Source organism: Plectropomus leopardus, chromosome 8 (genome assembly GCF_008729295.1).
Source record: "Plectropomus leopardus isolate mb chromosome 8, YSFRI_Pleo_2.0, whole genome shotgun sequence".
NCBI classification, from domain to species: Eukaryota; Metazoa; Chordata; class Actinopteri; order Perciformes; family Serranidae; genus Plectropomus; species Plectropomus leopardus.
In genome coordinates this window covers 6,562,807-6,587,417 of record NC_056470.1, presented here as the reverse complement: position 1 = coordinate 6,587,417, position 24,611 = coordinate 6,562,807, and the positions used below count along the sequence as shown (strand labels likewise).

The window sequence follows — 24,611 nt, the reverse complement described above, 5'->3', positions numbered from 1 at the left end:
TTTTCACTATTCAGGAAAAAGTTCGGGATCCACTTCCTGTTCACAAACTTTCGTATTACAGCCAAATATGGCACTTAAATATGTTTCTGGAAACATTTTAGGTGAAAAAAGTCAAGGCAGCTATAGAATCTTGGTTTATATTTGATCTGCGCTGTTTAGTTTTAACGTTTGATTGAAGTTTGGTCTGAGTTGAGAGAGAGACAAAGAAAGAGAGAGAAAAAAACGAGAAAGAGTGGCAGGACTCTTTTTTCTCAATACGCTTCTACAATCTTTTGTGTCCTTGCACAGGCATAAACAAATGAGGAACAATCTGTAGTTTAAGCAACAGCCCAACCCAGAGGAAAATAAAGCTGCTCACAATATATCAATTGGTCTTTTGTTGTGTTCATAGGCTTCTCAGAAGTGAGACATGCTCGATGTCTCTTTAAAAAGCTGCACATAGTGCTGACACAAAGTCACTAAAAACCCGCCTCTGGTCGCATGGCGGATTCGTTGCTGGGGAGAATATTGTAACAGCCACACGTTGAAGACCAATCACTTTTCTTCCCAGTTGTTTTATCTGTGCAGCCTTGGGTGGAAAATCAGATTTTAGGTCTTTTTTTTCTGTACTACTGAATGTATAATAAGGAGAGACTGTTATGTTATAAACATTGAAGAAGTACTGATGCGTTTGACAACCTTAGCTGAAATATGCCTCAGACTAAAATACCATCTGGTCTAATGAAGAAATAGAAAAACAAAAAAGTGAACTGTATTTCATGCAGCAGTGACTGCAGGTTTCAAGCTAAGCAGTGATCCTGAAGCAGCATTGGGAGCAGCTTCAGATGCCTGAATTAATATTACATCAAAGGACTGTCAAAGATCTTACACACTGCCTTCATATGACCTCAGTCTCAAATCAGCAGAAATCCTACCTACTGTATGTGGCAGCTGAATGACATTAGTATGTTTTATCGACTCGTTTCCATTTTTATCTGTCTATAGGGTAAGATGTGAATTTATAGAATTGTTTTTCTGATTCTATCATTTTCTTAAAACATTTGATGTGACCTAGATAGTACTGGATCTCTCAAGTACTGTAATTGCTTCAAGAAAACTGTCAGAGTGAAACTGCAAAGAAATGGTTGGAAATAAAGTATTTGCAGCTTAACTTCACACGTCCACCTCAACCTGCAGGTCTTTATGAAATGAGCAGCGCTGCAAGAATGTCAGCCTTCAGAAACAGTCTACTCACACTCTTTCATCATGCCGATGTCGATGCAGCGTTTGAGGCGACAGGCCTGGCAGTGACGCCGGTTGTCCTTGGTGATGGTACAGCTACCGTTGAACGGGCAGGTGAAGGAGGCTTTACGCTTCATACTGCGCCTATAGAAGAGAAAATCAATGACTCACTTAGCATTGCTTATTTCCTGTGGTGCTTTAAACATTCCATTGTATACTGATGATAATAAAACTGTCAGTGAAATGACTTCTTAATGCACATTTTTTTTTAACTCTTCCAGATGTTTAACCATTTCAGAACCAGGAATTAGCTGCAAAAATCACTGAAATCTGCATTTGAGGCAAAATGAATGCCCCTTTAATTATTTTATGTACAGTAACATAAGATTTAGGAGCATCACAGCCTAAATAATGCACTACCTAATTAATATTTTTCATCTGAATGATTACTAATTAATTCTACCTGAACCAGCTCATTCCATTCTTAATAAAAATGAAGGTCTCTTTGAAGTGAAGGCCTCTTCTGCCTTCGGCTGGAAGATTTAAATTAATTAAAGTACTTCATTAGTGAATCTTTTTCGAAGAGTCCTTGATATATGAAAAAAAATCACGTGTTACGCATGTCTGTTTGTGTGTTGGAGTGAATGTGAGAGAGCATGTGGACTCCACGTCATAATGTGTAATATATTTAATGTACATTGTGTGAGCAGACATCAAAACACATACTGTACAATAACATCTTAACATCTTATGGTCAGACAATGGAAACAATTTAAGTAGGAGCAAAGCACCCTGGACATGAAAGCAGTAGCATATATTCATTTTGCTGACAACTAAGACATTTACGTCATTAATATAGAAATACTTTAGGAAGGATAAATATACTTGGTGGCCATTTGTTTCACAAGTTATATAAAACTGATTGCTCGAACAGCCAACAAAAAGTACCTAAAGTGTTTCTGAAAGACAAGTTCGATACCTGCCAGAGCTGCCCAAAAGTAAAAATAAGCCTTATTTCTGAACCTTAATGGTTAGCAAAGAGTTTTTGAAATGGGGTTAAATGAGGTACTTATCCATAGTCAGTGTATTACATATAGTAAATGTCAGACAGCAGGCACCCTGTTGTAAAAAGAAAGCAGGCTGGAGTCCGACGCGGAAGCTATGCAATGTACCACTGTGGATGGGTTAAGCAACAAATCGCAATTTTCAGGCACCTAAAAGAAGCCCACCTCAAAAAAAAATCAATATCATTTTATGTGTACGCTATACTGATAGTCCTTTCACTGCTTTGCCTTCATGTCAGTCAGCCCATTCTGGCAGAGAACTCCATCCATGCTCTCATCAAACAGACCACACTCTTTGACATAAACAGTCATTTTAGCTCGCTGAACACAAGAGATGCTGGTCTGCCACTGCTTTGATCTGCTTGTGTTATTGCATCTACAGTGAATCTGAACCAACATTTTTAAACACCAAAGTCACACAATGACACAAATTAGACCAAAGGCTCCTATGTTCAGCAATACTTAATCACTGTTCCTCTCAATGGAGTCAGGCTGTAAAAAGAGTGATATAATAGCTTCCTTTTTTAAGTTGGACATTTAGGTAAAGCAGTGAGAGTACTCTCAATAGAGCATACATTTGAACTGATTCAGATTTTTTTTAGGTGGGACATTTTTTCAGGTGGCTAAAATGTGTTTTGTTCCTGACACCTCCACTGCTGGACAATGCTTGCCTTCTGTGTCTGCACTCCTGCTTGTTTATCCAAACTGGGGGCGACTGACATCTGCTGTATGTAATACACTTTCATGTATAAGTATCCCCTAATACCCTACTTCAAAGTATCTAAATTATCCCTTTAAGAAACCTGAGCAAATTGGCTTGATTTCTTTCAAAAACATGGCAAGAACACAATTCACAAAAGACGAAATTACCTAAAAATTAGCAATAAATCAGTAACAAATACAAAAACAAAAAAAAAATAGAAATTTAAAACACAACAAACGAGGCAAACAAGACTTGGCAAAAAGTCCTTAAAAAAATTTATTTCTGTAACAATTATAAATATGTAATTACTATAAATATAAAATAGTTTTTCCCAAGCATTTTTTCCTTCCTTCCCTTTTTTATCCTTTTCTTTTTTTAGAAAATAATTTTTAAAATCTATTAATTTCTCACAATTTCTTGAACTTTTCTTACCAAGTTGCTTCTTCTTTCCATGTTTTTGAAATAATTCACATCAGTTTGCTCAGGGCTCAAAGGTTTAAATACCTGTGAATGGCATCTGAAAGCAGCACAAAAAAGTGATGTTGCTCCAGGTTTCAAAGGATTCAGGTAGAATATTAAGGGGAAAACCTAGTTATTTGAAACTTAAAATAACTGAGGATAATTTTGGCATTTGAAATGTACAGATTCAGTTGAAGTTTAGAAGAAATATCACTTTTAAAGTAAATAATGACCAAAAAAAAGCAAGCAGGCAATACCTCCTCCGCACTGAAAGGCTGTTGGTAACACTTCGCAACAGAAACACACACACACTCCCCATAAACCCCAATCGTCGGACACACTTAAAAACTCAGAAAGAAAAATAGACAACATATTCACACAGCTCTCAACTCAAGTATGACACCCACCTGAAGAATCCCTTGCAGCCCTCGCACGTCATGGCGTTGAAGTGGAAGCCGGTGGCCTTGTCGCCGCACACTCCGCAGATCCGTGGGGCATTGCGGTCAAATTCGTCCGGTCCGACCACAGACGTCGTCACCGTCATGGGCTCCATCACTGCCGAGAAAACAAAACAAAAGGGATTAGAGCCCCTCTTGACACTGCTCCTTGTATATGAGAGAAACGTTTACACAAAGACATAATAGAAGGTGAGGACTGCGTCTATATGCATGTAGGAATTTCACCGGTCTCACTCAAAGCTCCCAAATCAGTTTGCTTCCTCTGCTCGTGTGTTGTGTGGGAGTGTTTGAGTGAGGTATGTGTTTTCCTCTTCTTATACAAACAGGTGTCAGGCTATTAGCATATTTAGCAAAAGGCATTGACAGCCACACTCACAGCTATTGGCTGAATGACTCAGCAGACACACACACACACACACACACACACACACACACACGCAAATACATACACAAAGCACTCAGAATTGTGAAATTACAATGCTAATGGGAAGGAGAATTAATGACAGAGAGAAGGTTATTTGCCGTAGGCTAAAAAATGACTGATACATATAATACTGTCGAGATGAAAGCGCTCATTTTTCCACGCTCTCACCATCTGGCCGTCCCCCTGCCTATGAAATAAACAGCAGCGGCGTAACACAAACCGACGAGCCGACTGTGAGCAAACTAATCCGTGTCAATCTGTGCGGAAAGATCCTCTGACTCAAGTCTGATCGAAGTGATGGGGATACTTTAAAGAGGTCAAAAAACAGAGGAGAGAAATCCTGCAAGATGAAAGCAACACTGTATTGCAGGTTTGATTAGTGGGTTCAAGTGTGCAGAGTGTGTGTTTTATGGTCAAACAGGACTGACAAACGCACTCTGGCCGGGCCTTCAATCTTAATGCATATGCTGATGTGACCTCATAAATGTGTTTCAGCTGAACTGACCGTCTGCAGGAGTTTGTTTTTTAATGTGCAGCTTTTACTTATCTACTAAATATTATTAGATAATTGATAGCAAAGATACAGAAAGGAAACAAGGGAAGAGGGAGAGTGGTATGATATGCACCATTCGACCACCAGACTGCCCTCTTTTTGTTAATTATTACTTTTAATCATTGTTGACTGAATTAAGCTAATGAGGTAAGAAAAAGGTGACCAGAAGCCTCTTTACAGAAAAACATCCTAACTGCTTTTCCTGTTTCATAGTTAGAAATTTAGTAAAACTCCTATCTTCTAATTCTGCAGAATTACACAATTCTGCTGCCGTTTTTGTCTGTTACTGTGAATTTAGCACAGGGTTTAGGTCATAACAACATCCTTGCTTTCTGTTCACAAAACTTCTTATTTTCTATACCTAGGGTACATGCAGCTCCATATATATATATGTGGAATGTTCTGCAGAAGGACGTAACGCTGCACTCATTGGTTCCTCAAGACCATTTCAACGAACAGTTGCAAGTTGTTTGTCATCGATTGCATGTCAGTGTCAAGGTTTATCTTAGCTGGTCTTAATTTTGTAGTTTTTAAAGTTCATTTATAGCATATATTAACACGCTTTTGTCCTTCCTTGTTGTTAATAAATGTTGTGTTCTTTTTGTGTTTTATGTTGCTTCTTTTGGAGTTGCATATTTTGATTTTTTGATTTTTTTTCAGTGTTGTCCATCTGTAACTTTTTTGCTGCACGTATTGGCCAGGACACTTGAAAAAGATACTTTTAAACTCAAGAGGGTTTTTCTGGTTAAATAAAGGTTGAGTAAATTTTTTTAAAACAGGTTAAAAACATGAACTTGATAAATAAACTTGATAAATTACTGAGTTAGGACGATTCTCTAATAGCCAAATTCCTATACAAGTAAATAAGATTTCTTCCTATTTTTAAATGCGGTTTAGAAACATTTCTGTACTATCAAAAATCCTAAAAATCATACTAAATAGGCATCAGATTTGATTTCAGACTTAGTAACTTTCTTTAATGAGTCCCCAAATACTTACTGTACTACTTAAGGTTTATTTATTGTCATTCTACAACACAGGGCGGATCAATGAAATGCAAATTGTAATCCTTTTATGTTACATAAGAAATAAAACTATTTTTACTGGTGGAGTTGTGAGGATGAGGAGTTTGGCAGCTTGTGGGTTGGAGCCGGCGCGGTTAGTGTGACGATGCTACAGTGGATATTCTGTATCATCCGCCAGACGGCAGCGGGATGAGCAGGCTGCTGCTGGCAAGGGTACTGTCTTAAAATATCTTTGGAGCTCAGCACAGGCAGCCAATGATGCTCTGTGGACGGGCAAAAATGATGATACAATTGTCTATGGCTGTTAAAAACACTTTTTGTATTTCAACACCTTTAATATTCATTAAAAGGCACAGTTATGTAGCTTCAGCCAGATGTGATTTCTGCAAAATAATAATATTGCATAAAAAAACGTGTGAGAGTAGCACTGGTTGTTTTGATTTGAGGGGCAGTGGGATTACTTAAAAATAACAGATGGCTTTACAGGTTTGATTCTACACTCACATCTACTCGTAAAGGATGATGTTTGAATTACAGATTCACTGTTTTCCAAAATTTGACCAAGAAGTTAATATGTTCATTTTATTGGGACTTTAGACAAATTCAAGTTCAAATTTATCATTTTATTATACCAAAATATGCTTTGTTGAATTCAAGGAAGATGACAGAAAGAGGAAAAGCCAAAACAAAAAAATGGGCAAAAAAAAAAAAGAAAGAAAAGACTCAGACACTCAAAATGTAACAAAGAGATCGCAAAAGAGACATCTGGGCCTGCAGACAAAGTACGGAGAGGTCCTATGTGTGAGAGAGGCAGAGGTCATCTGAGGAGAAGACAACGAAATGAGGACAAAGAGGGGAGGGGGTGCATGGAACGAACATAGACCCAGCGTGGAAGAACAGTCACGTGGCTGCAGAGTATAGCCTGTGGGGAGTTGATGTGCATAGAAGTAGGACTCGGATTGTGTCAAACGAGGACAAAGAGATAGGAGGAATTGGCGTGGCGGAGCGACGGATGGCGAGGGAGAGAAATAATGAAAGAGGGGAGACGGGAGGCAGGTGAGAGCCCAAGTGAAGGATGGAGACAAACATAGTCGGACTCCATTTACTCTCATTACATCTTGGCTAGTTGGAGCTTCAGTGCCCGTTCCCAGGAAAAATACGAACACACATACACACACGCAGCGAGCTGCTGGCTGTGAAGCATAAGTCCCATTACCCAGAACACACTTTCATTTTAATGCATGTTGACCATCTTTGCCGGGTTTGTGTGGACCCCTGAGTGTGTGTGTGTGTGTGTGTGTGTGTGTGTGTGTGTGTGTGTGTGTGTGTGTGTGTGTGTGTGTGTGTGTGGTTTACATGCTGATTCACAAACATATGACTGATTTCAGGTGACAGTGTGTGTTGGTGTGGGTGAGGAGCCCACTGACAGACACAAAAACAAGACACACACCATTAGTCATCCTGTCGTAAAAACAGCTTTTTTTTTCAAACGCAGCATCAGGTGAATAATGAAAAGGATGGTGAGTGCCAAATGGCAAAACAGCATGTCAAACATCTAAACGCATCTGCAAAAACAATGGCAAAACAAGCTGCAGTTTCATTACTGGTGCTGATTAACAGCAGTGCGAGTGAGCTACAGCTCTGTAATTAACAGTGCTGGTGTTATTTCTCCTTTAATCACTTCTTTGTCACTCTTTTTTCCCTCATGTTCTTTCTTTCACTTGTTTCTCATTTGTAACTGCTCTTGTAATTAGCTATTTTATTTATTTATAGTCAGCATGATTAGTTGGTAGCGAAAAGGGGGTAGAGTTTTTAGTCGTCGGTCTAACTGGTAATTCCATCCCTTCATTATAAAAAGTTCTTTTTTTTCTCTAATTTATACACTTGTTTTCTATATGTTCACCTATATCTACACCTTTATCATCACTATAATCACTTTTTTTTCTCTTCAGGAGGTAGCAGTCAGGTATGGAAATATGGTGTATGTGATCATTACAGGGAGTGTCATGGTTAAGGCTGGGGTAGGCAGTTTTATTTTGGTGGTATTGGACAAAAATCCCATTGTAATCTTAGAGCATATAGAAATTCAAGTGGACGGAGAGAACGCTAGACCTCTGCACCTCCATTCGCCTGTGTTTTCGGGATTTAGAAAATCTAGCTCATGTTGGAAGATGTTGGCCAATCACAGGTTAATTCAGAGAAAGGCTGTGATACAAATGCAGATGTGTTTTTATGTCCCTTCTGTAAGACTCTCATTTTAAATTCTTATTTAATGGCAGAGATTTCTGCAGAGAAAGTTGTTATTCCCGTATTGGGGACAACTTCCAAAAGTGCAAAGCAACCAGGGCTGTACTCAAATTCAACTGAATTATGTCCACTGAACAATGAGTTGTTTTGTTTTCCATACAGAGTTTTAAAATCTGAATGGGCTCCATGAACCATTGTTCAGTGTGACAATGGTATCCATGTCATATAGTAAACAAGCTAACGGTGCTAACAACTGATCACAAATGCGCAACAAGATTTTTTGCCAACATCAGATATCAAACAAAAGCCAGTCGTATTGACTTGCTGCAAACTATAAATTCACCACTTGGCATCTCTTTCTCCCTCTGTGCTGCTGACTGCATGTATGCAGGTGCAAAGAGTGGTGTGAAAGTCAAGAGCACTCACTCCGCAGCAAAATCTGGGGACCAAAACATCCCCAGAAGTAAAATGCACAGAAAAAAAACAAAACAAAAAAAAAAAAAACAATGATGACTGAGGATCTCAAAATGAGCCTCCAACTTTCAAGGGACAGCCCTAAAAGCAAACCAAAAAAAGCAGATGGACTTATCCAAAGTCTAAAAGAGAGTCTGACAATAAAGTAAACAAAACAGTAGTCAATGCTGGCAAAGTGTTTCAGAGATGCAGAGCGTTAGTGCCACAAACAGATATCATCATATACTGTATAACCCTGATGAAACCCCAGGAAGGTATGAAAAAATAGATACTGCCCAAGCTTAGTAGCTAACATTAGAGCCCTGAATAACGATGTGGCCCCTGCGTCATTCCCCATTGCTACAGACTATCTGCCGTGAGATGGACCACAGATGGACTCCAAGCCAGCGGTCACAAAGCCAGTAACTGCAAACACCAACTCCTTGGGGACCTGACCGATCACCGCACCTTTTTTGCCATTATTTGGTAATATTGTAGTACAACTGTCAACCGTAAACATGTTACAGCTGTTATGGTAGGTAAGGAGATTAGATTTACCAAGCCTTAAAACTAGCCAATTCTAAAGATCAGCATTGGAGTTGATTTCACTAAATCAATTTTGGGCTGAGTATTTCTATTATTCATTTTTCTTGTTTATTTTGATATACAGGTTCCAGTTACTATGACACCCATGCCGACAAACAAATTGAACTGAATTGGAGGACACAAGAAAGGAATGTTGCTGGACAAAACAGCCCTGAACCGTGTATAATGGATTCTTCATGGATCCATTTTCATTAAAAGTGAATGTGTTGACACTGGAGAACTGATTTATTAAACATGTTGCACAGCTAAACTCAGGTCAACTCTGTGTATGAGGAAGACAAGATATACTGTAAGCACATACTCAGATCAAGAGCCGATTATGATCATAGTATTACTTGTACAGTTTTTTCTCCCTTTGGCATAATAAAAAACATAATAATTTAGAGTTAACAGTAATCTATAATTTATAATACATGGCATTCTTTGCTTGTTTATGCAAAAACTCATGTATGTCCTTAAGCAGTTCTAATATTGAGCAGTGCTGCCCATATCATTAGAATCTATGTGTATGTGTCCCTATTTTAAAAAATCATTCTGTGTCCCCTCTCTAACTTCCTTTGTTTTCATGAGTCTGTGATCACAGCGCAGGCAGAACTTGTCATATTTTTTATTCCTCAGCAGTTTGAGGAATTTGAGTCATGGAACGGAAAAATGATCTGTTGATTTGGTCAGAGCTGATAAGATCGATGGACGAGAGGAGCAGCTGCTGCAGAGCAGATGAAAGACAACCTTTAGACCTGGTGCAATCAACAATTCATTTTCACTTACTGCGCCTGGCGTTATGCTGCTCTGTCTGTGCCCAGAGTGTGCTCTGCACTTCAAGAACATGGTACAATCAATAATCAACAACGGATATATTCCAACAGCGCACCTAATGAACAGTCCAGCTCCAAAAATATAAAATCAGTATGTGGCCGCAGGTGTTTTAATCATGGCAGGCCACCATGAATAATTTAATGTGTGGGAAATGCTGTCTGGTCGGTGTAGGAAAGAAGAAGTTATAGAAATTTACTGTAACTGTGATCCTATACATTAGTTGTGTATTTAGGTGGTCTCAGATGAACATTAAGTAAATAGCCGTATTGTGCAATAGGGCCACACACACATCTATTTATATTATAATTTTAAAGGAATTTTTATTTTGATATTTGGCAGATAAGAGAAAAATGATATGTTAACATAACTACGCACTTTGGTCATACAAATACCAATACAAATGTGCTATATATTGCATTATTATGTAGTATCTCACCAAGAGAAGAACTCTTTAGGGTTCATGGTTAGCCAGCTGACTGCATCAGGATGGCTTGTTTACAAAAGAAGTAGAAATGTGCTGTTGTGTAGCAAGCCCTCTGCTATTGTCCTCGTATCCCCTGTTAAAGCCTTGTGTCTATTATCACTTGTTGCACCTACCGTCCTTGTTGGTGTTGACACAATAACTAAATTCAATGCTACGTCAATAGTGTTGCGCAAGGCTGAACACTGAAAACAGACTTTTGCAAACTAGTTTTGCCAACTTTGACTGAATTAAATCCATGAGATTGATTCTCACTTCAAAGTCGTGTCCTTAAGGTTTGGATGTGCAGACCAGTACAAGTTAGCAAAACAAAACAGGCTTAAATACACAAAGTTTGGATACTACAACATTTGGAATCAAATAACAGAAAGCATAACACATAAAACATCCAATACTCGTAAATTTTCAACAGAGCAAAGAGTCCAGGAGCATCGCGTCAGATTTCTGTGGTCATAGCAAGAACAGGCCTGCCATCGCACCTATAATATCTCAGTTTCATCTGTTTCTTTCTTCCCTTTATGTTTCACTGTGTGGTTTATCCCTCGCTCCATTTCCACTAACCCCCCCCCTCCATCCTCAGCTGTAAACACATCATTCTATGTTGCCTCTGAGAGCCATGCAGAGTCGGCCACAAGTGCCATCTAATGTCAACAGATGAAACATTTAGTGAGAGTGATGATCAGGCCGGATTACCGCTGAGCCACTCTGTCTGTTTTTGCTGATGCTGATATTATTTTTCCTCTCTGAAGCAGCGAGCGCTGCAGCAGCTGAGTGCCATCTCGCTGTGCTAAAATTCCTTAAACACCTCATAGCATGTAAACACTTCCCATGTCCCATCATCACGCTGCATGCAAAAGAAGCATTCACTGAAGGATATTTGGCTTTACGGAGTTAGTTTGTTTATTTTTTTCAAAACAAATTACCTAAGAATTTAATTCAGAAAATACATCAAAATACAGCCAAGCCTGTTGAAAAGCAGTTAAGACATTCAAGCTCTCAAAAACAATTACAGCCATTATAGGACCGGCCTGTACTACACATGTAAAGGTTACCAACAATGCACTTGTTGCCCATGGTTAAAAAAAAAAACAAACTTTCAGTTTTTAGGTATTTTAGTGAATTGTGCAACACCTTACTTGAAAACTGGCATAACAAATTTGACTGCCTATTATTTTTCCAGTCACAAACAAAAAAAGAGGAAAAAAAACACCACATCTGTAACGTTTGCGCATGATAAAGTTCTTAAGTGAAGATATTAAAAAATTTAAAACTCATCTGTTTTCTACAAAGCTAAATATCCATCCATATTTAGACCAATAATTGCAATATTGATAATAAACCTGCCGCTACACTGAGAAGTGCTTTACCAACTCGGACAAAGCCCACCCAGGCCAGTTTACACCAGCATCGACACTGTTGTATCTCCTTTGAAAGTTTCTTGTAGCTCTCGTGACTTTCTGTCTGCTTTTCTTTTCTCTTTCGCTGCAACCCCTTCAGTGCCCCTCGGAGGCCTGCAGTCAAACTACTGTGCTGCGTTTGTTTGGCTCCCCTCCTATCATAAATTTGATGTTCAAGTTTGAAAAAAAAAACTATACAGCCCATGAGCTGCTAAAGCAACAAGACCGCCCGACTGGGGAGGAGGAGAGTAAAACATGTACCACGCAGAGCTGGGTAATACACTGATATCATACTGATATTGTGATATGACAGTGAATATTGTCTTAATCTTAATATCTAAAGTGTTTTTCCTGGATTTAAAGGCTGCATTACAGTTAAGTGATGTAATTTTCCCGAACTTACCAGTGTGTTCTAGCCTGTATTTTATTTGTTTTTACCCACTTGGTATTATATCCACTCAAGATTGATCAGTTTATCAGTTTGGCCAATAAATCAGCAACAATGGGATGTTTAATAAACTATTATTATTAAACTTGTGCCTGAGAGTGGTCAATGGCTGTGCAGCCACTATCTATCACACGCAATCTTCAGTTGACTTTGAAGGTTTGAGGACTTAATCGGCTATGTTTTAAACAATGGTTATTAAATCAGCATTTAAATATCCAATACAGATCAGCCTAATATGCAATTTGTCAATCAAAAATATCATTGTGTAACTTTTCTTCCACTGTACTGGCCGTAAGAGATTGTTGTATGCATAATCCTGTATATATTGATCTAAAATAAAAACTACAATAGCTAGAACATTCACGCTGTAAAAAGCTTAGTTTTTCATCTTCTGTTTTGTGATATTGTACGGTACCTGGGATGCAAAAAATGCGCAGTGGTGCCAGAGGAATGGCTGGTGAATCCATTGCAAAGCCTTTGCACGCTGTTCATAAAAAATGAGCATGTTTAAAAACTAGGGCTGTCAGCATTAACAAGTTAGTTGCCAAACGATTAAGGACGGTACATAACTTTTTTTTCTTTTTTCTTTTTTTTTTAAATCGAGTGTTAGAGCTAAAGTGATTATACTGATATAACATGAAAGTAGAAGACCTGAGATCCAGTGATTCCAACCATTTCATGGTTTTCAAGAAGGAGGCTAAAAAGTGCTCCAAAGTTAGGCTAAATTCTGGAAAAACAGCATGGCCATTTGACAGCGGTCCTTTAACCTCGGACTTCAAAATATCTGAATGAAAATGGGTTTTACGGGTACCCATGAGTCTCACCTTTACAGACTTGCCCACTTTATGCTTCCTGCATAATCAAGACAATCTGGTAAGAATTGCTTTACCTTGTTAATACGGACTTCAAAACTGTTCTGAACCTGAAAATATTGGAATTGAAAATGTGATTAAAATGCGATTAATTGTGATTTACTATTGAAAGTCTGTTATTAATCAGAATTAAAAAGTTAATTGTTTGACAGCCCTACTAAAAACTAAATAGTTTACAAAGTTCAAATAACTCATAGAGTGTTATGGAATATTTTATTTATTTTTCTACATTCAAAATGTTTTTGATTCAAAAGGAAAATAACGTTTTATTTATAAAATCTGATGAAAAAACATTTCCAATTAAAAAAAAACAACAACAATTGAATATTTTTATCAATTACTGTGTGTTTTATTGACTTACATAACCTTTGAGATTAGGTTGTGCATATTTAAGGGGTATAAAGCACTTAAGGATACCAGAAATGGCATGACAATAAGCAAAAATACAGACCATTTCTAATGTATAATGAGTTCAAATGGTTAATATGTACTTTAAATACTACACAATAACTTTAGGTAGGGTTGGTATGCCAGCTTGTGTGTGTGTTAATGTGTGAGGCTCTCGGTTAAATGGTGCATGCATTGAACTTATCAATGTATTGATTAACCCGCACAGGTACCATCAAATATCATCACCATGATTGAGCATTCTGTCACTACAACACTGCGACCAAGCCAATAATTAATGAGCATCTGGTGGCTTTTACCAGAATGTGCTGTTTACACAACCTGAGAAATGCTTTCAGAGGCAGCAGGCCGACAAAACTGATTATGATGGATTTCGTTGAGAAGGAAAGCACTGAAGTAGCTGAACAACAAATTGGATAAAATCAGCATGGCGCGGGTTATCTTTCAGTGGATGAAATGGTTTTGACCATTTCCACTTTGTCTCAATAACAGCTCTAATAGAAGAAAGACTGGCCTTGGTTGTAGAAGGAAGGTTTGTGTAAAGACATATTTAGTGCCACATCGCCCTTTTTATAATATAATCTACCCGATGTGGGAAATTCTTGTTGTTTATGTAGTTGGGCTGGGCAATAAAACAAAGTAAAATGATCAGTTAATTGTGATACTGATTTAGGTATGAGGTTCGGACCTTTGTTGGGAGGAAATTTTAGTAACTGGAGCTCTTTTAGTTTTAGTTTTCTATTTAAGCAGAACAGGTCCACTAGTTGGTGATGCCTGTTCTGCAGTATATTTTTCGTGTTCAATGTTTGACAGAAAATCAATATTTAAACCAAAATTAACCGTATGATATCTTCATATCTCACTTAGGAGTAAAAGGGAAACTTTAAGCTTGACAAAAATCGTGATTTGATGTATATCGTGACATATATCGATATCGATATCGACCGATATGAAAAAATTATCTTGATAAGACTTTTTTTCCACATCGCCAAGCCCTAGGATGTAGTACTGAATTGGATTCCTACTGTGAAGAGCAAAAATGATAATTGAAATTCTAGGTTATGCATTGTTGTTTGACTGCTGCCACCTTCGTATCAAATGTTTACAGAGAGGCCACGTGCTGCTGAAGTGCTTTGAACTTGGGAGGAGGGAGCCATAAAGGTTAAAGAGATTGTACCTAAACTAAAGAGCTGAGTTCACATCACCATACCAGCAAACAGCAACACTGCAGAGGTGTCCCTGAAGTGCTGCACCCAGACCCTGAGCAGCTGCAGGGCTGCGCCTGACCTATGACCTCCCATCGGTGGCAAGAGAAAAGACAATTTCCCCACAGGGATCAATAAAGTATCACAGCATTGTCTGAAAGAGGATCCTCTTTGTTGAAATCACCATCTGCTTACAGAACAGAAGTTGACTTTTCATCTATGATGAATATGGAAATTTGGCATTTTGGAATTTTGCCGGGAAAATGCAACCCTCCAGTCTTAGCTATAGTTAGCTTTCGTTGCTCTGGACTACACATCAAATTGGTTGTGTGGGAGCTAGCTAGCAGCGCCACTCATTCTGCAATTAGTTTAACATTGTTGCTGAAACATGGCCGCCATCCTGCAGTCATGTTAGCATCACTAACCATGCTGACACTGCTAACAGTGCTGACAGTGCTAACAGTAATAGCAAGGTAAACAATGCTTAAGGGGGGTTTTCAGCTCAAAATTTAGTTTAGTTGGCTGTTGGGTCCAGATGGTGTTACTACTGGTAATTGCCAATTGAGCAGCACTGCTACCTAGCTCCCACCAGACCTAGGTGGTGTGCAGTGAAGTAAACCAAAGATTTGCAAATTTAACGTATAGACTGACATGTGTAACTGGCAAAAAAAAAAAAAAAAAATCTTGCTAGTCTACTTTTTAACTTTTGGCCACTGACATCCCTAATTCAAAAGCAAACACTGTGGCAACAGAATGAATCACATCCCACCATGAGATGGATGAAAGCCAGACCTGCTGCGAGGCAACATGCTGATGAATCAGAGAAGAAGTTAAAAGACCCCCCACTGCTATTGTGAAGGGGTGTCCTGATGTGAGTCGGTGAGTGGTGTAGTAATTAAATCTAATACGATTCCCGTTAATTCATTTATATTCTCCTACATAATACAGTTACTTACTGTATGCCTGTTAAAATTACCAAGCAATGTAGTTTTTTTTTTTCAACCAAAACTGGATTTTACTGTTGACATTCAAATGCCAAGAGGAAGAGGAAGAAGACAAGCCTCCTTTTTCTCTCTGCTCCCTGAGGTGGGCTTCATGAGAATATCAAGCTGAGTGGTTCAACACAATATTTTACACCAACGTTCCCCAGAATGAGTTATGTACCCCCACTCTCTCCTTCCACACAGTTTCTCTTCAAAGCTCAGCAGTAACCCAGCAGCACAGCCCCGTCCTGTATACGGCTCAGTATAGGAGGGTACCATAGGAAATGGAATTTGTTGCGTATAGAGGGGTTCACTCTATAGGAGGCACAACAGGGCGCATGGCCTACTTTTACCACCAGCTGCCTCACAGTGGGCCTCACTAAACCACCATAAACTTCAGTCCCGGACAAAGCGGCAGACAGGCCAGAGTTTAACGCGCTCACACACAGAAAATCCCAGCGCGCTCCAAAAAAACAAACGGGCCGCTCCTTATGTTTCCTTGCGATGATGTTACACAGAGACTTCTGGCTCTCTTATCTTCGGGGTGGACTTGTTTACTGATGTGAACAGTGAAATCAGTGAAAGTCTGCGTGACCAAGGTGGGTCCCTGGTCACGCAGACTTTCACTTTTTGTTTCTTTTTTAAAAAAGGGTCCGTCCACTGGTGTTCGATTCCTGTTTGGCTCCATAAATCCTCATCAAAGGTAAGTTAAGAAATCACAGAGGAGCAGTGAGGAACATGTGAACCCCAACAACCTACTTTGGGTCCAACCCTCAATGTGGCACACAAAGATCAAAAAGACCTCTCATCTCATATAGGCTGAACATAACACTCTAATCTATCAGTCTGTGTTATTTTGTTCACCCCATTTACAGCAAATAAAGAAAGCTAAATAGCAACACAGCAACAGCAACTTCTGTGTAACACAGTAGGTTCAACAGCACCATAAACCCACATCCTCCAACACCTCTTGAACACAATGTCAACAAAAACTGAACATTACAACTTTCATAAAGGTAGAATTTAGGGCAGGACTGTTGTATTAAACCACATTAGTTTGAACTAGGTGTACCTCATAAACTGGCAACTGAGTGTAGCCACTGCAAACAACATGGTAAAAACAATATAAAGTGGAAGACATTTTTACATAATGCAAGCAACATTTTATGAACTGGAAAAATATGTAAAAATGTATGGAATGTATGGAGGGGAGCAAATATTTATGCAAAAAAAGAATAATCGTTGAATTAAAAATATTTACAATATTTGAGTTAACTAGTGCACATGCAAAAAATTGGTTTGAAACTATAATACAGACACATAGTAACTGCAAAATGTAAAGTGACTAAAATTCAGGAGGCAGCAAAATATGATATGAGTGTCAGTATCAACAGCAGCACCGTGCTTTGGTACCATACAAGACAGCAGGGTCACAAGACAGAAAACATGGAGGAAGGAGAAGAGAGATCTCTTATCCAGACAGATAAAATCAGAGTTCTTCTCATCCAAAGACTGAGCCTGAGGGCATCAAAAGGAAGGGAGGGGGGGTCTGAGCATGCATGTGCATTTGTGTGTGTGTGTGTGTGTGTGTGTGTGTGTGTGTGTGTGCGTGTGTGTCTCAAGTCTGTTTAAAAGATACTGATGAAGAGTTCCAATTGGCTGATGAGGTATGCTCCACAGAGGGACTGATGCGATTGGCTGGTTTGTGGCGCACCCCCTGACACATGCACAAATACACACACACAAAGACTCACAATTAAGCGACACTCGCTTCAGCCAATTTGAATGAGTCTTCATGACAAATTGAATTTTAAACACACTTGCACAATTTTCCACATTCAATTAAACAATTTCATACTTTAATGAGATCTCTGTCTGAAATCTGAGATGGTTTTATATATATATATATATATATAATCTATTATTTAAATATATATATATATATATATATATATATCCAATCTATTATTTAAAAATATACCTCTTATTTGGAAAGTCATATACTGAATTGTAGAAGCATGTACAGCTTTCAGATTCAGTCTGTGGTCCACAAAATGTCTTAATAGTTAAAAATAATAGAAAGGTGTTTTACAAAATGTCTTTAATTTATCATCTATTTGTGAATTTTGTGACTACACTCACCCATAGAAATGTTCCAATACCATTTTTTCCTTCCTGATGTCAAATCTGCCTGAGCTTGCAGTGTGAGCAGAGGTGAGGTGTCTGGTTTTTGTATCATCAGAGCTCCAGATGGCGACTATTTAGTCACGTTTTACAACCACTGAGCATCAGTGTGACTTGCAAATATTTTTAATACATCACCTTGAGAGTTGTCAGTTTGTTTTCTGCTCACTGTGAATAAAATTTCAAGCTCACAAAATAGAAAAAAAAAAGCCTCACCCAGGTGCTGAGATGACCAGGGGTTCAAAATAAAAGAAACAGTGCTTCCATTGTGATTTATTTCATTGTTACAATATTTATTTAACTTTATTTTGACAGTATTTTATTCTACTTTGTTGCAAATGTAGTTAATTTTAGAATTGTGTATTTTGATAGTTTAGAGGAGATTTCAAAATACTGAGATGGCATATATCTTGTGTATTGCCATATAGCCTAAAAATATCAAAATATTATTTCTTTTCATGTTTTGCTTTGTTTTGCTGGTGTCAATATTGGTAACAGGACTGAAGTCTACTGTACATGTTGCCTTTTTACTAGTGGGACTCTCAAGTGTGAAATATTTCCAAATTGCTGACAGTTTGCTGTGATCCACTATTATCGGGAAATCATTTATTCTTCATCCCTCGAAAACAGTAGCTGCCAGTTTCTGCACAGCACTACTTGCTGTGTGACTTCTGTTCGAGAGCAGCAAAGAAGAAAAATAATTCTGGTAAAACAGCCATTTTATCTGGGTGTTGAACGACTAATTTAGAGACATATCTAATACAGGAAACCTTCGCATCAGTAAAGAAACAACTCCAGGCATTAATTGTAGCAGCAGCAACATACACACATACTTTCACTGATACAGCTGCTGTTATACACACTGACAGCGCTACTGCAAAATTCTCATATGTTCTACAAGAATGTCACTGCGGCCCTAGATGACGCATGTGAACGTTCAGATATACTCCATACTGCCGCGTGTTTAAAACTGATATCCCAGGGATACAACAGGCAACTTTTATTAGTTACAGTAATAAACTTTCAATCTAATTCTGAACAGTGAATAATGGATCATCATTAAATTATTAACATCTGACGTACTGTAATGCACATGTAACATAAAGTGCATTAACTCTAAATACAGGCTTTACTGTAAAGTGCTGATCTTTCATTTTTCTCCAACGACACTTGCCACACACACACACACACACACACACACGCACAACACAATAAAAACTGGTTTTTATCTCCTTCACACCACACCACTGTACCTGCAGGAAAAGTGCTGAAGATTGAAGATGGTGCTAATTGTCTGTATGTCGTGTTGTGTATTTACAAGTGTGTGTTGTGTGTGTGTGTGTGTGTGTGTGTGTGTGTGTGTGTGTGTGTTGGGGGGGGGGGGGGGGGGCTGTAATAACAGGAGTTGAGGAAAGCTGAGCTGGGATAAATACAGGTGTCTGTCCGGACTCTTTCTCTCTATTAATGGTGCAGGTGGAGGCACACACACAAACAAACACACACCTCTGTCTCAAACACACACACACACAGATTCCAACATGAGAACGGCCCAGAAAGACCCAGCTGGGTAAACAAATATGTTAATGAAACTATATCACACACACATCACTCACACACACGCTCTGTGGGAGCACAGTGAGCACTGGACACTGGAATATGAAAATCCAAAAAATTTTTTACTAATTCCATGACTTTTCCAGGCCTGGAAAATATGTGTATTGTCATGTATTTCAAGACTCTTCCAGGTTTTCCATCACCGTCTAACCACTTGGTTAGACTTAAAATCCCCGTAAGGTCGCTGCAAACATGGTTGGAAATATCTCAAACTGTTGTTAAAAAACACCCATTCTGTTGCTCTCGAACAGTGGTCTGCTGCTCTCTGCTGCTTGGCTCCCGTCTTGTCTAGTTGTCACGGCTCATAAACGTGTAATCTGAACTACGTCATAGTTATGAAACATACAAGTGTAATACGTTTGTGGTTTGCAAAAATCTACAATGCCAACATTCTGTTCTGGCGACTGGGGTAAACGACTCACCGATCAAAATAGTTACCCATCAGATTAAAAGCACCAAGAAAAACAGTTTTACACACACACACACACACACACACACACACACACACACACACACACACACACACACACACACACACACAAAGTGGTAAATTTATGGCGTCTAACAAGTGTCCCCTTTTGAGGCTATAGGCCAAAACAACATGTCAAACACACTTGATTTGTGTTCCCTGCCCCCTTGAACATCACCTTCACTTACTCCTCTTCCAGCTCCTGTTTCTCCCAGCCTAATGAGTGTCGCATTTCAACAGCTGAATGCATTACAGTCACAGGACAATGTATCTGACATAAACATACACACTCATGTACATGTGCAAACATCAAAGAAGATTTTCGTTTTAATTCCCTTATCTCACAAGTACCCACTTTGGGGCTGATAATTGGATCAATACACTGTCGGAGAATATAACTGGCAAATAATCTGTATAAATCCTCAGCGTCCCATGATGGTCTAAACAAATTTACAGTACATTTCTACAAACAATACCCACATGTGCGGTGTTTGTTTTAACCGTTTGTGTCCTAAAACTGCAAAACTATGAGTAATCAATCCCCACGCTATCCATCTGATTCGCATGTGCTACGTGTCCTGAAACTGAAATGTGGTGTCCGATTAGATTAAAATTCCATCTATTTAAGATGATATTCAAATCTGTTTTGACCCAAGCCTGGCCTCCTTCTGTGTTCCCTCTCCTGCCGCCAATCCACAACAGCAGCTTTGAACTTTAGACCTTGTTTTCTAGGCAGAGGATGAAAACGAACAGGCCGTCGGGCTGTTGGCAGCCTGACAGGGAGACGGGGGAGAGGGAGGAGCGAGAGCAAGAGAGGGAGAGACAGAGAGGAGCTTGTAAAGAAAGGAATGAAGTAATGAAAAAAAATAAGGCGGGAACTGAGGAATGAAAGGGGAAAGTGAAAGAGAGAGAAACTGACGGGGTAAAGGGGGAAAGAAAAAGAGGCAAAAACAGGTGAAAGAAAACACGAAATATAGAAATAAAAACAACAGAAATGTAGGTTTCAGTAAAGAAAAAGGCAAGGGATAATTATGGGAGGAAAGTGCACAGGATTAAGTCTTTCCATTACACAACACATCTTCCAGTGCCACCCTCGTCAACTTTTGCAAGCAAGTTTTTCAAATGCTCAGTCAGGAAATCATCATTGATTACAGCTGTTTCTTTGTCATGGGGGTGTATGGCGGAGAGTCTTTCTGGGCCCGGGGGGAGTCACGTGATCTGCCCAGCACTGCTCCTGACAGCTTAATTGTGAACCGAGGCTGTAGTAGAAAGTACATGTATACACACTGGGAGAAAGATGTCGTTTTCCAAGCACAGCGACCATTCATCCTCTAAGGGCGCTTCATTTTGTTTTGTTTTGTCAGTGTTAATAGAAGATAGAGGCGCGTGAGGTGTAACCTGAAGTGTTCTGGGCAGAAATCCAACCCCAGGAGAGTTTACGTACTATAATACAGCGGGATATACAGCTGACAGCCCCACCTGCACACATTATACATGTTTACAACGCTGCTATTTATGCTAAATGTTACATTTCCAAAGCAAATCAATAGCTTGACACATCTGAGAGACAAATCTCTCTTTCCTCACATGCGTGCACAGATGAGCCGGAGCTCAGTCGTGGGTGATCGATACATTCTTGTCGATGGCTGACCTAGAATATGTGAATAAGGGCAAAAGGACACCAGCTGATTGACTGGACAGCGTGTCATGCAGACAAAACATGAAAATACAGACACAGCACGTACAACTGAGCCACAAACAGACAGACTAATGATGCAAGCAAGGAGACCAGCATTAGATAAAATACGTTCACTTCAATAAACTTAAAGGGCCATTTCACCATTGCACCACGGATGTTTTTCCTGTTACTGACGACACAATGCTGATAAATAGTGGCTAGAAAAAATGTCATTTTTCTGATTACAGTTAAAGTCAAACTTTTTTCAAATGCTCTTACTACCTTACCAAAGCTCTATTCTTTCAGATCAGACCTCAACACTGTATTAATGTCATGATGCCTATCCTATTCCTGCAGGAACGGTTGCACAATTAATTGAAATATATATATATATATATATATATATATGTATTTTTAAACAGACACAATGTGGCCTTGTGCAATATCCAAATCCCAAAAGCTGCAATTTTTTTGAGAAGGTTCAAATGTGCCTCAACATATTATAAATAAATCATTGTGGTGCTAAAGAGATGTCCTGACCTACAAATAATATTCTACATGTAAGGAAACATGTTTGTTTAGTGAAAACCCCAACAAAAAAAAACCACCTTTTTTTTTGTTGTTGTTGTCAAAAATGTAAATGTAAAAAAATACTATTCTCACTAAATTTGCAACCTGTCAAAATGATCACAATATGAGATTTCTGAGTGGACTGAGATTCTTTCAAGTCCAACAGTTATTTTTTTTTTGTTTGTTTAAAACTTTATATAGAAAAATAAATAAATCGTCAAATGTTTGTATTCAACGGCTGAATCTGATTCGACATAATTCTTAGGCAGCTACAGCCCTATGATTTTGTTTTTTGTCTTTTTTTTTTGCAAATCATGCAGCCATAATTGTAAGGTTAATAAAAGTATCCGGCATTGATGATTTGTTAGCTCACAAAGCTATGCTAAATATTTACTCAGAGGTGGCCCAAGTAAAACATACACCACATTAACCCAGGCTGTAATTCTATACTGGTAACTCTAATGTCAGGTTTGTATATGTCCACATAGGTAAAACAAGTTTCTGAGTTACTCCATATAAGCCAAATTCTCCACATACAATTCATAAATCAATACACAACAAAAACAAAATCAAATATGAACGTTTCCTTCCTAAGAAAGGCCACCCACTACTTTCACAGAGAAACATTCCCATCACACGAAATATGGCCTAAGCACACACTCTACTCCCAGGCAAAACACTACTGACAACATTAATATAAATCATTAGTTTTTTCGCTAAAGATTTCCCCTTTTCCTGCTCCGACTCGTTAACAACTGAAAGGAAAGGCGACGGTCGTGGCCGCCTCATTCAGGCAAGAGGAGAAGCTGTAAGAGCATTCATCCAGTGAAGCTGTCAGGACAGAGAGTGTCTGTGTGGTCCGTGTGTGTGTGTGTGTGTGTGTGTGTGTGTGTGTGTGTGTGTGTGTGTGTGTGTGTCTAAACAGCAGCTTGCAATGAGCAACTCTGCAAAAGCAGCTGGATGTGCGTATTCATCCTTTCATGAGGGAAAACCAAAAAAACAAACCAGACAAAGCAACTACACTCTACTACTCTATTTACACGACAGGATAATCAAGTGAGGAAAAGAGAAAAGCTAGTCTCAGGATAAACACACTACACTGCACAGTAAACGTGCTATCACCATCTGATCTCGGTCTGATACAACAAATCGGTCGCAGGTCATCTGTTTCATAGTTTTTTGCATTGTTTTTAAGTGTTAGCTTGAATTTTAACGACACCTTCTAATGAGGTTTTATATTAATTCCAATAACCGCTGTCACTGCCAACCGTTACCATCTGAAGTTTTAATGATTTATTGCTTTCATTTCCATCGCTGTTCACAGAATGACAAAGTGCACGCAGGTTATGATTCGGGAGAAGTCTTCCACAGACCAGACCTGTGGACTAGTTAGATGGTGACTCAAGGAAATCCTGACCAGCACACCAAATATAAAGAAGGCCATGGACCTCATGAGACCCTCTAGTCTCTGGTTATGGCTGCTATGAGGAGTATGGATGCAGTTTACAAAGATAATTTCACGCTGTTCTTGAAAGCATACTTGGAAGGGAGCCAGCGTGTATTTTCTCTCGCAGTATTACAGATAGTAACCTTTTCGAAACCTGGGAAATGTGAGAAAATTGGTGTGTTTTTTTCTTTTCAAAAACTTTTTTTTTTTACTTTTTAAAATGAATTTTCTGGTAATTTTCTTGTGCTTTTAACAAATTTCTTACTGTTTTTGGGTCATTTCTTATTAAGTTGCTCATTGCCAAATAAAGCCAGTTTGCACATGTTTCAAGGGGTTTAAGGTATTGTACATGCTTGACTTGTAAGGATATTGATTGCTCAATTAATTCATTTATAGGTGACTTCATTCAAAAGTACCAAAGACTGTAACATTACGTTGACAAAAGAAGGCAAATGTCAATCAAATTGGCAAAAAGGGGTCCATTTAACTGCTTACTTAGATTTACCGAAAGTAAATATTTTTACATATTATTCCATAAAAAAACTGAGATTAAGAATAGAGTACTGAGTGTAGTCCTTACTGATGCTTCCAACATGTCCAAAAAGTACCAAGTAAGGGAAGTGTTTTCTGTTTGTTAGTTTTCTACCCACCTCTGTTTTCTTTGCTTTGATTGTCTGGTTTTTCGTCTGCTTTGGTTTTGGTGAATTATGTTTGTTTCACCAAAACTGCACACTGATTTCATTGCAAAACCAAGTAATCATAACAAGAAATGGCCATTAAAGTAGACAAAATTCATTGGTTGGCATACCCTGTCATGAGTGACACA

General features: G+C 38.7%; 1 protein-coding gene across 3 annotated transcripts in view; it reads right to left on the bottom strand.

Moving 5' to 3' along the window:
* LOC121947225 (vitamin D3 receptor A) overlaps positions 1-24,611 on the bottom strand; it is a 99,188-nt gene that overhangs the window by 30,075 nt on the left and 44,502 nt on the right. For 2 of the 3 annotated variants that reach the window (XM_042492180.1, XM_042492179.1), the window contains 2 exons: positions 3,855-4,002; positions 1,235-1,365 (listed from right to left, as the gene is read on the bottom strand). In XM_042492180.1, coding sequence (XP_042348114.1) covers positions 1,235-1,365; positions 3,855-4,000 — 277 coding nt within the window. In that variant the 5' untranslated portion in view covers positions 4,001-4,002. Of the gene's footprint in view, positions 1-1,234; positions 1,366-3,854; positions 4,003-4,139; positions 4,170-24,611 lie in introns of those variants that run through there. The other variant, XM_042492178.1, reaches the window with a different exon arrangement.